The 14,153-nt window shown below is 51.1% G+C and overlaps 1 protein-coding gene across 1 annotated transcript in view; it reads left to right on the top strand.

Moving 5' to 3' along the window:
- The window catches only part of Col13a1 (collagen type XIII alpha 1 chain), a 133,815-nt gene that overhangs the window by 15,156 nt on the left and 104,506 nt on the right, over positions 1 to 14,153 (top strand). Inside the window, 1 exon segment of the mRNA XM_038343290.1 lies at positions 1,821 to 1,890. Within this exon segment, the coding sequence (XP_038199218.1) occupies positions 1,821 to 1,890 (70 nt within the window).

Genomic DNA, 14,153 nt, shown 5'->3' with positions numbered 1-14,153 from the left:
AACCCATTGTGGGTGGGGCCACTCCTGGGCTGGTGGTCCTGGGTTCTATAAGAAAGCAGGCCAAGCAAGCCTTGGGAAACAAGCCAGTAAGCAGCACCCCTCCATGGCCTCTGCATCAGTCCTGCCTCAGGTCCCTGCCCTGTTTGAGTTTCTGTCCTGGCTTCCTTCAGTGATGGGCTACAGTGTGGAAGCATAAGCCAAATAAAGCCTTCCCTCCCAGCTTGCTCTTTGGTCATGGTGTTTATGACAGCATAGACATCAAACCATGATTGACATCGATATGGGGTTCAGGGGGGTATGATGTCTGAGGAGGATGGTGGAAGGAGTTTGGAACTTTGAGCTAAAAAGCAGTTGAGTGCTTGCTTAATGGGCGCAACTCGGAAGAGATCAGCGAAGGCAGTGCAGACACCGCAGGCTGGCTGGCGAAGTTTCAGAGGGAGACTGGAAAGCTCTTTTAAGACCTTATCAGAGTTGGTCATGTGGTATTTTGAACTGAGAATCTCTAGCCTCTGCTCGGCAGTGATTAACAAGAGACCAACGCCCCAAAAGTGAAACCTTTGTTTTCCTGGGGCAGCTGATGCTCTTCAGCCAGAGCTGAGACAGTTGCAGTAATTAAGAAGAGCCCAGCATCATGGAGGTTAAGTCTTTGGAGATCATCCAGAGGGGGCTAAGCCTGCATCTCCTGCTGGCAGCCATACTTGGTAAACGTGTAAGCATCACCCATGCATTACTAGTCTTGGCAAGCATGAGAGCTTCTGGATTGACAGAGTCAGGGAGAGCAGCTAAGGCTTGGTTTTCACAGAGGCCAGGAGAGGCCAATGGTGAAGGTGCAGCCTCGGTTGTAATAGGGACCTAGGGTCTTGAAGTGCTTATGGAGCAAATTTGAAGCTTGGCTCCATGTGACAGGGTCAAAAAACCTAGGCCATTGATAAGTGCGTCTGGTGGAGATGCCAGGATCACCAAAGACAGAAGTAGCTGTGGAGTAGAATCAGCTTAAGCCTATGAAACACAGGCTGTGTGCCGTAAATGACAAACTGGAGAAGTGGGGTCTCCAGACGGGGCTCAGTCAACCCCTGTGCTACCCAGGCTGACCTAAGAGTCCCATGTAAGGCACCCCGTACACAGCCCTTTGCATAGAGGGCACGAAGACACAGGCCTCCTTAAAGTCTGCCATGTGGTGCTATTTTGCACCGATGGATTTGATTGCTGCCGTCTACACACAATTTCCTGGGACTTGAGGGTATCCAGCTCCTTTAGGGCCTTCCAGATTGGCTCTGTGGTTTCAAAGTGTGGAGGAAGACATTTGGTGGAGCAGGGCGTCTGGGGTCTGCTCAGCCTTCCCAGCCCCCACCCATCACCCACCACGTCCACCTGCCGATGCTGGCCTGGAGGGGGTGAGCAGAGCAGAAGGCTTTGTCCCTCCCTGCCCCGGAACCCAGCTGGAGAAGGAAACAATAGAAAAGAGATAAGAAACATGTGTCATAGAGTCACCATGGGCAGCCAGTGGTTTACAGGGTCCTGAGCAGAGCCTGCCGAAGATAGCAGAGGCCGCAATGGCTGTGATAAGCTTTATCCTAGTTCCTGTCACCCACATGTGGAGAGTTTGAGTTCCTCAAAGACTATCAGGGCTGTGCATGTGGTCAGTGGAGGGCCCTGAACAGCCAGACTCTGTCCCAGAACAGTCCCATCCACCTTCCACCACCACCCTGCATCCCTTGGTTGCCCCCCCCCCACACGAACTCCCCTTCATCCCACTTGCCAGCTTTCCAAGGCGGGAGCTTTTATGAACTCCTGGTGACTTCTCTTGTCTTTTTGTGCAGAAATGGAAGTTTTACTCGCGCAGGCGCCGGGAGGCCCCCAAGATGTCTCCAGGATGTAACTGCCCACCAGGTAAGGAGCCCTGTGAGTGGGTGAGGTCAGATCAGCGTCTCATGGTTGGGGATTGCACCCCAGAAGTTCTGTGCAGCTCGGCTGCCACCTCTCATTCAGTTGCTTTCCTGTGGGGGCATCTGCTTGTCTTCCATCCTTCCATCCACCCCTCCCTTCCATCCCTCTCTTCCTCTCTCCCTCCATCCGTTCATAGACCCATCCATCATTCAACCGTCTCTGTATTCAAAGCCATGTGCCAAGTACCTGCTCAGTGCAGGCATCATAGTTGGAGCAGGGTTCAAGTGCACTGTCGCCAGTTACCACCACTGACATGTGAGTCCGGCTTCTGGCCACGTTCATTAAGCTAGGGACAGAGGAGGGATCGACACTGTTTGCTTGACTCAATTGGGCTGGGCTATACGCCTTTGAAGGCACAGAAAGAAAAGGACTTGGAGAATGGGGGACATGCTTAAATAATTGCTTGAGGCTTTGCTTGCTCAGGGTCTCCTAGTGCACACCGAAGCCTCCTAGGTAACTGTGGTGGGCAAATGGCCCTGAAAAGGCTCCCTCTGGGCTCCTGGGAGGATCCTCCTGTGGCTTCAGAAGTTTACAACCTTCTAGAAACCCTCCACAGGTTCCCTGAGTCAGGAAAGAGAGACTGACAGATATTAGATGTATTAATCGCTTTTTCATTCCCTTGCTGTGCCCAAATACCTGGCAAGAAGCACCTTGGGGAGAAAGCACTTGTTTCGGCTCACAGTTGGAGAAGGCGCAGTCCATTGTGATGGGCAAGGCAGGACCACAGAATCAGCCCCTGCCTATGGCTCTGATTGTTCACATCTCAGCAGGTCAGGGAAGGGAGCGGGAGAGAGGTTGATTTCCTAGCTTGCTTTTTCCTTTTTATTCATTCTGGAATACTAGCCTGTGGGGTGATGCCCAGAGTAGGCATTGATTAAGCCCCTCTGGAAATGCCCTCACAGATGTACCCTGAGATGTGTTTCCATGGTGATTCTAAACCCACTCGATGCAACAGCAATGATTAGCCAGCACACTAAGCATACAAGCACAACAGAGGTTCCTGGTGGCCAGATGTGACTGGGTTGATGTGCTATCCCTGAAGATGTGATGCTGTGATAAGGGTCACTGGTCCCACAAGCTGCTTGTCTGGATTAATTCAAAGGGTGTCCAGAGCCCCAGGAAGCCAGCTCCTCTTTCTGAACTTAGGAGATTGGGCCCCAGAGTTGGAGAAAGCTTTCTGCTGGATCCATGAGATGCCAGGATCAGTGAGCTGAGATGTAGTTGACGATGGGTAATAGGGTTTAGACAGATTTCTGGGCTACCCAAGTTCTATGTGACTGTGTCTGTTGTCTTCGACAAGAGTGGCACTATGGAAGACAGTTTTGAATTCTCTCTCTGACATTTACCAACTGTGTCGTAGCCTTCAGAGATTCCTCTCTATGCCTCAGTTGCTTCGTTTGAAACAAGGGTAAAGGCCACTTGGAAAATATGTGGGAAAGATCAATAGGCTTGTTACTGGCTTGTTAGCACATTGCCTGATATTTTTTTTTAATTTTTAATTTTTATTTTTTTGGTTTTTCGAGACAGGGTTTCTCTGTGGCTTTGGAGCCTGTCCTGGAACTAGCTCTTGTAGACCAGGCTGGTCTCGAACTCACAGAGATCCGCCTGCCTCTGCCTCCCGAGTGCTGGGATTAAAGGCGTGCGCCACCACCGCCCGGCCACATTGCCTGATATTAAGCATTATTATTATTATTATATGTTAATTTCCTCTGTTGTCTCTTGTCCGTCAACGACGCACCAAAATTCTTTTCTTAACTACCGTGTCCGGGCATTGGGAGCAGTGTTGGTTGTATGTTCAAGGCCATAGTAGGCACCTGCACCTGCTGACTAAGGAAAGCAGAGGCATTTCACCCCACAGAGAAAGAATTCCCTTAACTCAGCTGCTCTACCTAACAGCTGTGTTTGCCACCTGCCGCCGAGTGAGCACCGACTGTGTGCGGACAGCAAGCGTCTCATGTTCGCGGGTAAAAACCTCCCTCAAGATGTTGAAACATAGCTGGGGATGGAGCTCAGTTGGTGGAGGGCTTGCCTCGCTTGCAGGAAGCCCTGGGTTACATTCCCAGCACACACACACACACATACACACACACACACACCAGTGTGGTAGCTCATTCCTATAACTCTAGCACTCAGGAGGTGGAGGCAGGAGGATCAGGAGTTCAAGGCCATCCTCTGCTTCACAGTGAGTCAGAGACTAGCCTGAGACCCTGAGGTGAGACCGCCTTTTAAAAAACAAGACCAAAACTCGTGGTGAAAAGAGGTGAGGGGGAACCTGAGCATCCCAGATGCTTACAGGTCCTCAAATGGGTCAGGAAAGCCCTCCCCTGCACCTTCTTTCAGGTCATCGTCTTGGGGGTCACTGTTTACAAATCTCTCTGCGGCTCCTGATGCCATTATAAAATACACAAATACAAAGTATTATACACCCTTGTCCTGCTAGCACTTAATATTGTCTCTGTATACAGTAGGTACTCAATCGATGTCAATAAGTGACTAGAGTCTGCCTCATAGTCTCCACCCACCATCAACCCACTCCACCCGTGTTGCCCTGCACTATACCTTAGTATATGCCGGCCCTGGAATTCCCTCTGTTGGACACAGCAAATGAATACTTTCTTTCTGCCCATGGTGGCTGATGGATCAGATCCTACAGCTCCAAACCTACGCCTGTCCCCTTTGGCTTCTGTGGTCAAAAGAAGCCAGAGCTGGAGTCCTGTGGCGGGCGTGCTCTTCCCTGTGGCAGCCATGGGTCTCTCGGCAGCATTCAGAAGGCTCAGGACTCATAATCATGGGCAGAAAAACGGGCTCCTTCCTTTCCTATACTGACCTCGCCAGCATCCTCCCAAGATCCTCCCTGCCCCAAAATAGCTCCCTTCCAGCATCCTGCCGCATACACTGATGGCCAGGGGAGTGATGGGCTCACAGGCTCAGGGCAGGATGCCAGAGGTCAAGCCTCAGGGAGGAGGGCCACAGCTGCCAGAGGTTGAGGAATGGGTGTGGGCCACTTGCAAAACACACAGGGCAGGGGGAGGGTCCGGAGAACAGATATATGTACCGTGGGACTTCCTAGACCACTTGAGGCCAATACAAAGATCGGGGAAATTCGCCCATTCTCTGTCCCTGTTCTTACTAACAGATGAGGAGCAGGACAATATAGGCTCCAGCTGGCAAGGAAACAGCTCCTTCAGGCCCGTCATGCTGGGGCTGGGTGGGGCTGGCAGCAGGCAGGCTGCTGGGGAACCCATACCTTCTGCCTAGGCCTGGTCTCTTATGGGATGGGGAGTCTGGGACCTTGACTATCAAGCTGGATGGGTTGGGCGGCAAGAGTGGGAACGTGGTGTGACGTAGTCCACCTGCCTGTCAGCCCTAGTACAGGTACAAGACTAGAAGACTGATGGAGGGGAGAGGAAAAGTTGCTTTGGCAAGGCCAGCAGACGATGGCACAGCCACCATATGGTTTAGACATTCTGTGAGGAATGAAGTGCCAGAGAGCCCCAAGAAGCCTGGAACACAAGGCAGACATCACCTAGGAGGTGGCCCTGGAGGTTGGCCATACAGAGCAAGGAAGCAAGCTAGAGGGTACACTCAATAAGAGTACAGGCTTGCCAAGTGGTGGCGGTGCACGCCTTTAATTCCAGCACTCGGGAGGCAGAGACAGGCAGATCTCTGCGAGTTCGAGGCCTGCCTGGTCTACAGAGCAAGTTCCAGGACAGGCTCTAAAGCTACAGAGAAACCCTTTATTTCTTGGGGAAGAAAAGAAAAATAAAGTACAGCCTCATCTGTCACTATGACCAAAATCTAAGTAAAGGGACGTCAGAGGGACGTCTCTTACTGAGTGTGACCCAGGATCCTAGTGCAGGACAGGGAGGTGGCTGTGTTGTCTGTGTCTTGTAGAATTCCCAAGGCCCTGGCAGCTGCTTAGACTTTGACCAGCATAAGAGGAGAATGAATGAGCTCGGAGTAGCTGAGCGCAGGTCATCAGAACTGGAGGAAGAGCCATGTGACAATCCTGCCCACCTACCTCTGGCCAGACCTGAGTTACAGGATTGCCCACAGAAAAGTCAGACACGTGCTGAATGATTCATTTACAGATTGTGATCTCAGCCCTGGGGAGGTGGAAGCAGGAGGATCGGGAGGTCAAGGTAGGCCTCGGCTACATAGCAAGTTCAAGGCCAGCCCAGTCCAAAAGGCCAGTAAGTCTTTATTTCCATGGAAGGTGGGAGAAACAACATTGAAGAGTCAACAATCAGATGGCGGGTCCTTCTAGAGAATGCCCAGATTGAAAGCTTTGAGGAATGGGTGTATCTGGGGTTGACTAGTAGTTTAAGTAGTTTGGGGCCCAGAGTGGTGACAGGAAACAGATGAGCAGGGATCAGGGTAGGAAGAGATGTCAAAACTGCAGCGAGCCAGGCTCTGCTCAGGTACTGTTTATGTTAAGGGTGATTGACAATGTGTTACTTACTCTCCTCCTCCTTGACCAGAAGAAGCTTACTCGGGAGATGTTTATTTTGGCTCACAATTCAGAATGATGCAGTCCATCATGGTGTAGGAAAACATGGCAGAAAGAAGCCCGGTGGCAGCTGGAGTCTGAGGAGCCACTTGTTCCCATGGCATTGGACAGAAAACAGGGCTTGGGGCAGAAGTATAAAAGTGGCTATAATATCAGAGACCCACTCTGTACTGAATCACTTCCTTTAGATAGGCCATCTTCCTAAAGGTCCCACCATATCACCAAACATTTTTGCTTGCTGAGGGCCAAGTGTTCAAACACTAGGGACATGTCACATCCAAACCAAAGCAACTGGTAATGACTACCTGGAGACCAGTACCGGAGTCATCTTGCATCCAGATTAGCACAACGTGTGGTAATCGTTTAATAAAGTCTGCTGTGGGTGCAGAAATAGTGAGCAGCTGCATCTTGCACCCAGGCTGTGCTTCCTCACAGAGCATAAATGTAGCATCGGGAACGGTTTGGGGAGGAAGGATGTGGTCCAGTCCAATGTGCATTTCAGAACAATAAGTAGTTGTGCTGTGGATGATGCTTCCAAGGCAGGAGCAGCCCCTTCCAGCACCAAAGCTTGTGATCCCAGGAACAGGACTCTGTTTTCTCATGACCCTTGGTTACTTTCCATAGGCAGTGACAGCTGCTGCCACACACCCTAAACCTCTTCTTTGGTCAGCCCTGCCCTGTTTTTCCTGGCTCCAGATTTTTGACCCCAGCAGCCAACATGGGTAGAGCCTGTGGCCAGGCTTTTGGTCTCAGCTAGACTCCTGTCACCACCTCTGAGTGGCGGCAGAGCAAACCCACAGACAGGGCCCTTTCTTTGTGGTCCTTATTTCAGTTTTAGCTACACCAAGAAAAAGGAGGCTCAAGACCAGGGGCTCCCTTGGCACCATGGCCCAAGAGAATTGCAGAGTGGACGGTTATTGCAGGGGGGTTATTCAAACGAGAGAGATACTGTCTTCTAGGCGTTCCAGAACTCTGCTGAACCTGCCAATAACTGCCAGGTTCCTTCTGAGTCGTCTGTGGCTAGTCCTTGAAGCGGCTCCCCATGGTCAGCTAGTAAGGCACACTGCATAACACGCTTGCTGATGTCATCGATGTTCAGACTCACCCCGTTTCTGCTAGGCGTGAAGGTTGCTCCTCCGACAATGGTGTCAGCTTCGTCCCTCCCTCTCCTGAACGCCCTTACAGCCAGGTTCAGCCCCACAGCGGCAGCAGCAGCAGCAGCAGCAGCTTCCATGGCTCCTTAGCTTTGTGTGTTGTTATTTTGGGGCATAAGCTAGCCAGGCGGCCGAGAGCTGGGCGGGATGAAAAGCATGCCCGCCCGCAGCTCTCACTACACCCTAGGTAGGGTTCCATGATGCCGTCTTTCCCCTCACACCCCATCAGTCACAAGCGCCACTGAAGGTGAGCATAGTGGTCTATGATTGTAACCCTGGCACAGGGAGGTGGGAGCAGGAGGATTGCTGCATGCTGACGACCAGCTGATAGTGAGCTCTAGGCTAGCCTGAGCTACAAAGTGAGACATTATCTCAAAGGAAAAAGAACGTTGGTCCCATGGTTGATCTCACCCTATCCACAAGCATTGCTTTGCCCTGACTGCCCCCATGTGCCACCTCATGGACTACAGGAACCTACTTACCTGGCCGCTTTGAACCGTTCACACAGAAGCCAGGTGGTGTTTGTAAAGTTGATGTACAGCCCTCATTAACCTAGCGCTTCAGCCTCACCCCTGGTATTAGGATAGAGACAAAACCCTCAGCACCCTCACCCTCCTTCACGTGTTCCCAGCAGGCCCCTGGGGATATCTGTTTTGCTGGTGACTTGTCCACTCTGGGAGTGGAAAATCTGTGTAGCCCTGGCCACCTGGATCAGGGATCCTGGGGCTTAGAGAACAGCCCAGAAAACAGGTGCAGAGTTCAGGTGTTTCCTTGTCAGTTCCAGCCCTTTGGGCCCTGAGATCTCACTAGAAGGGAGCAAAGTTATTAGTGTGAACAGGGCTTCGTGGTGCAGAAGCCGCTCCAGGCTTGCTCGTGGGAAGGAAGGTCAGGTGACCAGCGTGGGAGAGCCCCAGCCGCCCACAGCTGTTGAGTGGCCAGGTGCTGCCTAGCTGCAAAAGTGCCTTGTCTGCTCCTGGAAATGAGTCTTTTCTCCTGCCCTCGGCCTGTGTTTTAGGACCCCTGGGGGAATCCTCTGAGGCATATTTCTTTCCCATTTCCTCCTGAAAGCATTTCCAGACCCCCAAACGATGCTGATAATGTGTTTCTCCTAGAGCAGCTCTGATAACGTCCACCAGGGTGGTCACGGAGATTTGTAAGGAAATAAAAATAAGGAAATAGAAAATTCTAGGTGTGTGTGTGGGAAGCCCCAAAAGCTTGTTCCAGACCCTGAGGGACTCAGGTGGCTTCCTGTCTCTGGATTTTGGTATCTTTACATATATATGCAGGGTGGGTGATGGTGAACCCCAGCTTGGCAGCGCTTGGCGAAGGGAAAGCTTGCCTGGCAGAGTGGCTCCCCTCCTAGACAAAGCCCAGAGAAGTGTGCATGCGTGTGGCAGCTGCTGTCCACCGAGGCACCACAGAAAAAAGTGTGCATGTGTGTGAGGTGAGAGGATGGATGGGCAGTGTGAGCCTGCTGCAAGGTAAAGGAGGGGGCGGGGAGGCTACGGTCTGACAAGAGAGTGGTCAGGGATGCCTTGGGCATTACAGTGTAACAATGGCATTAATGAAATAGCATGTACCGGGAACATGAATCAGCTAGCACCAGAGCTGATGGAGTCCAAGACAGGATCTTAGACAATGGAGGGAAAGCAATGGCAAGGGGTTTATAATACTGGTTATTTAGAGAGAGTTAGAAACAGCACACTGCTCATAGGCATATGTCGTAAATGTGTAAAAACTTACGTGTCAGAACTTGCATGGCAGTCCAGTCTTGTGACTTATGATGCCTGTAATCCTAGGACACGGAAGGCAGAGGCAGGAAGATTACAGATTCAAAGCCTTTGTGGGCCACAGAGTGAATTTAAAGCCAGCCTATACAACTTGGGGAGATCCAGTCTCCAGAATAAAATAATAAAATAAATGCGTGGCATGATAAGCCTCAGACTCGGTGGGGAATGGGGACATGGTGGAGACCTTGGGGTGCTCGGATGGTTGGATACCTATTTAGCTGAGTGCTTGAATATGTCAGAGCTGTCCCCTAAGTTTGCAGCGACTTGACTGAAATACAACCCACGTGAGTATTCCCTCCGTCTAAGTTGTACAATGCAGCAGTTTTTTGTATCGTTGCAGACTTGTGATGCTTTCCTCGAAACCAATTTTAGGACATTGTTATCACCTCAAAAAGAAACCTGGAACCCTTTTTTCTTCAGTACCTCACTACCGCCCCCAGCCCTAGATCAGCCCAGCCTCCTTTTAATCACTGTGGATTTGATGTACCATTTTCCAGGTTTATCCATGTTGTAGCAGGTGCTGGTACTTCGTTGACATAAATTTTTTTTTAAAATTTTATTTATTTAGTATGTATACAATATTCTGTCTACATGTATGCCTTCAGGCCAGAAGAGAGCACCAGACCTCATTCCAGATGGTTGTGAGCCACCATGTGGTTGCTGGGAATTGAACTCAGGACCTTTGGAAGAGCAGGCAATGCTCTTAACCGCTGAGCCATCTCTCCAGCCCCCGTTGACATGAATTTTTTTTTTTTTTTGGTTTTTTCAAGACAGGGTTTCTCTGCAGCTTTTTTAGAGCCTGTCCTGGACCTAGCTCTTGTAGACCAGGCTGGCCTCGAACTCACAGAGATCCGCCTGCCTCTGCCTCCCGAGTGCTGGGATTAAAGGCGTGCGCCACCACCGCCCGGCCGTTGACATGAATTTTAAGCCTCTTTTGGCTAGCTGGAATATTTCAAGACAGAAGAGTGGGATTGTTAATACCCTGGGTTAGTGGATATTATTGATAAATACTCTCCTGGCATCATCCAACAGCCATGATGTGTCTGTTTTGGGACTTGAATTCCACTTCTACCTCTGGGCTGGTGACAACAATGCAGGGGACAAACCCTGCCTGGATGCAGCAGGCCCCCAAGATGGGCTCCCTTCCTTCTGCCCCTGCTATCTTCTCCTGTTCAGGATCACCACCTCAGAGATATTTTCCATCAGCCCTCCAGCTATGGCTGGCGGTTCTGTTTCCTGACTTGCCTGTACTACCTTTCAGCAGTGATTTGATCTCTGGGGAGGAACCAGCCAGCCAGACTTCCAGCCCAGCATAGTCCTTGATGCCTGTGAACATCAGTCTCCATCATCATAAGATGTAGACGCTGGAACCTACCTGTAGGGGGTGGTAGCCAATGAGTGTAAGAGCCTGCTTGAGTGTCTGGCTGGTCCATTGTGCAGGAGGATGGTTCTGTGAGGGCTATACTGTCTGTAGAATGATGCTTGCCTAGCAGTGGCAATGGATAGCAATCGGCATGCCATGGGAGAGGCAGGATAACCTAGTAGTTTCAAGTATGGGCTCGTACCTCCAACACCCCACATTTAAATCTCAGGAACCCCAGTTCTGCTCTGGCCTAGTCTTGGGGCTGTGAGGGAGTCATCTCCAGATCTCATGTAAATGGGAGATAATGACAGTACAGAACTTTGGGATAGCTGAACTCAGTGTGGGACCTGATGCACACGGAACTCTAATGATGATGGTGCTCATGATGGGAACACGAGTGCAAAGGAACTTCTGGTGACACGGAGCCCACAGGGGGAAGATATGGCCTTTGTCCAGTTGCATCCAACCACATGGGGTCCCATAAGACAAGGTCATCTTTATCAGAAAATTAAGTGAAGAAATCAGACCCTGGCTGCTCAAGGGGCTGCCAGCTCTCTCCTTCCTCCTTCTCGGGTCTCAGCTTCCTGTATCTAGCCCTCCAACCCTGGAAAATCTACTCCCACCTTTGAGCTTCCACTGGCTATGTTTTACATAGTAGTATGTGTCTTAGTTAGGGTTTCTACTGCTGTGATAAAACATCAAGACCAAAAGACAAGTCAGGGAGGAAAGGTTTATTTGGCTTACACTTCCAGATCATAGTCCATCACTGGAGGAAGTCAAAACAGGAACTGAAGCAGGGCTGGAACCTGGAGGCAGGAGCTGATGCAGAGGCCATGGAGGAGGGCTACTTACTGGCTTGCTTCCCCTGACCTGCTCAGCCTACTTTCTTATAGAACCCAGGCCCACCAACCCAGGGATGGCACCACTACCATAGGCTAGGCCCTCCTCCATTGATCACTAATTGAGAAAATGCCTTACACCTGGATCTCATGGAGGCATTTCTTCAGCTGAGGCTCCTTCCTCTCTGATCAGCCTAGCTTTTGTCAAGTTGACACACAAACTCAGCCAGTACAACATGCTTTTCCAGTTCTTGACCAGCTGTTCTGGGCAGATGGGAGGCATCAAGGGAGGGGAGCCGACCCAGCTACAGCCCAGCTATTAGTAGAAACAGACTGGAGGTTGCTACGGGAAATGAAGAAAGGACCATGGGCTAATACTGAGTGGGGGTGCCAGTTGGCCCCTCTATTGGAGTTCACTGGTGCTATCTAGGCTCAGGGTTTTGGGGTCCTGGCTTATGAAGACTCACCTTCCTTTACCCTCAAGCTACAACGTAAACTGAGAGCCTCTAGATGACAGGGTGTTCTCAGAAGCCATGCCCCTGCCCCTTTCCTGAAGCCTTACTAAGAGACCAAGGGCTACGTTCCCAACAGCAATTTATTAGGGTGGCTGGGATGATATTTTTGTAGAAACTCCACTGTCTTGGGGCTTCCGAGAGAGTCACAAAGGACAGTTGGCTATTAGAGAGAGCCATACCTGGCATCTCCTTGTCAGCTGGGCTCCTACTTGGAGATGTCAGTGAGGGAAAACCTGGAGAACAGAAAGGCCACTGTGCCCTACAGCTGGGGAGATCCTTGCATCCTTTGGGATTCCACAGGTGTGTATCACACTTTCTCCTGCAGGAAACCTTCCTCTTAGGCCCTGCAGTGTGAGGGTAGAAAGGATAGCCACAGCAGCTCGACTTCCCTCCTGCTACCCGCTCACCCCAACCTATCCGGACAATATATGAGTGCATGGCTGGACTCCCGGACTTAGCCATGGACTCCTAAGGTGCTAAGCTGCCTGTGAGCAACACTGGCAAATTACTTAGGCCTGCCTGTGGGTAGAGAGTGGATCCAGGATGCTGTGGGGTACCAGACACTCAGAGACAATAGGGTTAGGAATGTACAAATCCGAGGCAGAGGTATGGGCGGATTGAGAGGACAGCCCTGAGCCAATGGCCTTAGGAAATACAAGACCTTCCAGGAACCACTAGCTTGCTGGCTCCCAGCTTTACTGCTCAGTTGGGGAAACAGACAGGATCCATCTTGGGAGCTGGCTGGAGACCTCCTGTTCTGGGAGAGAAGTAAAGTCCAAGGCAGAGGTTTCTGACAGCCCAGGACCCACGGACTCACCATGGATTCCCTTATTCATTCACCTACTTGGTCCCCAAACAGTTTCATGAGCAGGGGCCCTGGACCACATCTGTCCTCAGGAGAAGCAGTGCTCAAGAAAGGCTGAGGAGGCTAGCAGCTCCCTGCCTTGACTCAGTGGTGACCACCTTGCAGGTCATAGCCAGCTCTGCCCTGAAGGGTCCCCAGAGAAGGTTCTCACAGTGACACTAAAGGTCCAGGGCCCCTACAGGTCCAGAGGCCTATGCTCAGAGAATTACAAGGGGCCTGAAGCACATGGGCATAGCCCTCAACTCTGCCCAGGAACTGCCCCCATCATCCCCACACCTAGATACAGCCCTTACCAACCTCTCATCTCAACTGTTCCCATCAGGACATCCTCATGGCCTCTGCTGGTGGCCCGTGTGATTGCATGTGCACCTTGCCAGCTCATTACAGCCTCCCATCATCTTTCTGAGACTATGACTCACGCTAGAATCTTGTCCCCGCGAGGACCCACTTTAAACCCCAATGGAGAGGGAGGAAACGCAGTGGTCTAGTCTGGCACAGACATAGCACGCCCAGCAGGTGACCTGGGTTTAAGCGGATGCCAGCTCCCTACATAGTTATGTGTGCTATCACAAGGTGGCCTGGCTCTCAGTGTGAGGGCAGCAAGGGGGGCGGGGCAGGGCTTGGATGTCCTGGAGGTAGCATGTGTAAACAGACTGGCTGTGTGCACTCCAGAATTGCGCCCTGATGTGGAAGAGGGCCTCCTAGCCGCACATCCTGTGTCCTTTCTGGTGAATTGAGGCTTCACTGTTTGGTACCCAGCATGCCTCCTTGTTTATTTCTGGCTGCATTTCCCACACCATCCTTTTGTTTCTCCTTCACCAAACTGGAATAAAAGAGAAATGACTTTGGGAGATCCACTAAATGCTACAATGGTGGTTCTCAACCTTCCTAATGCTGTGACCCATTGTTGTTGGTGACCCCCCCAACCATAAAATTATCTTCACTGCTACTTCATAACTGTAATTTTGCTACTGTTATGAATCATAATATAAACATTGTGTTTGCTGTGTTTTCTGATGGTCTTAGGCAACCCTTGAGAAAGAGTCATTTGACATCTCCCCAAAAGGATTGCAACCCACAGGCTGAGAACCACTGCTCTAGAAGATTCCAGCTCCCAGCCTTGCCCAGCTTGGCACCTGCTAGTTCCTCCCCCAGCTTGGTGGGGGAAGG

Source organism: Arvicola amphibius, chromosome 9 (assembly GCF_903992535.2).
Source record: "Arvicola amphibius chromosome 9, mArvAmp1.2, whole genome shotgun sequence".
NCBI lineage: Eukaryota > Metazoa > Chordata > Mammalia > Rodentia > Cricetidae > Arvicola > Arvicola amphibius.
This window is presented reverse-complemented; position numbering and strand designations above follow the sequence as displayed.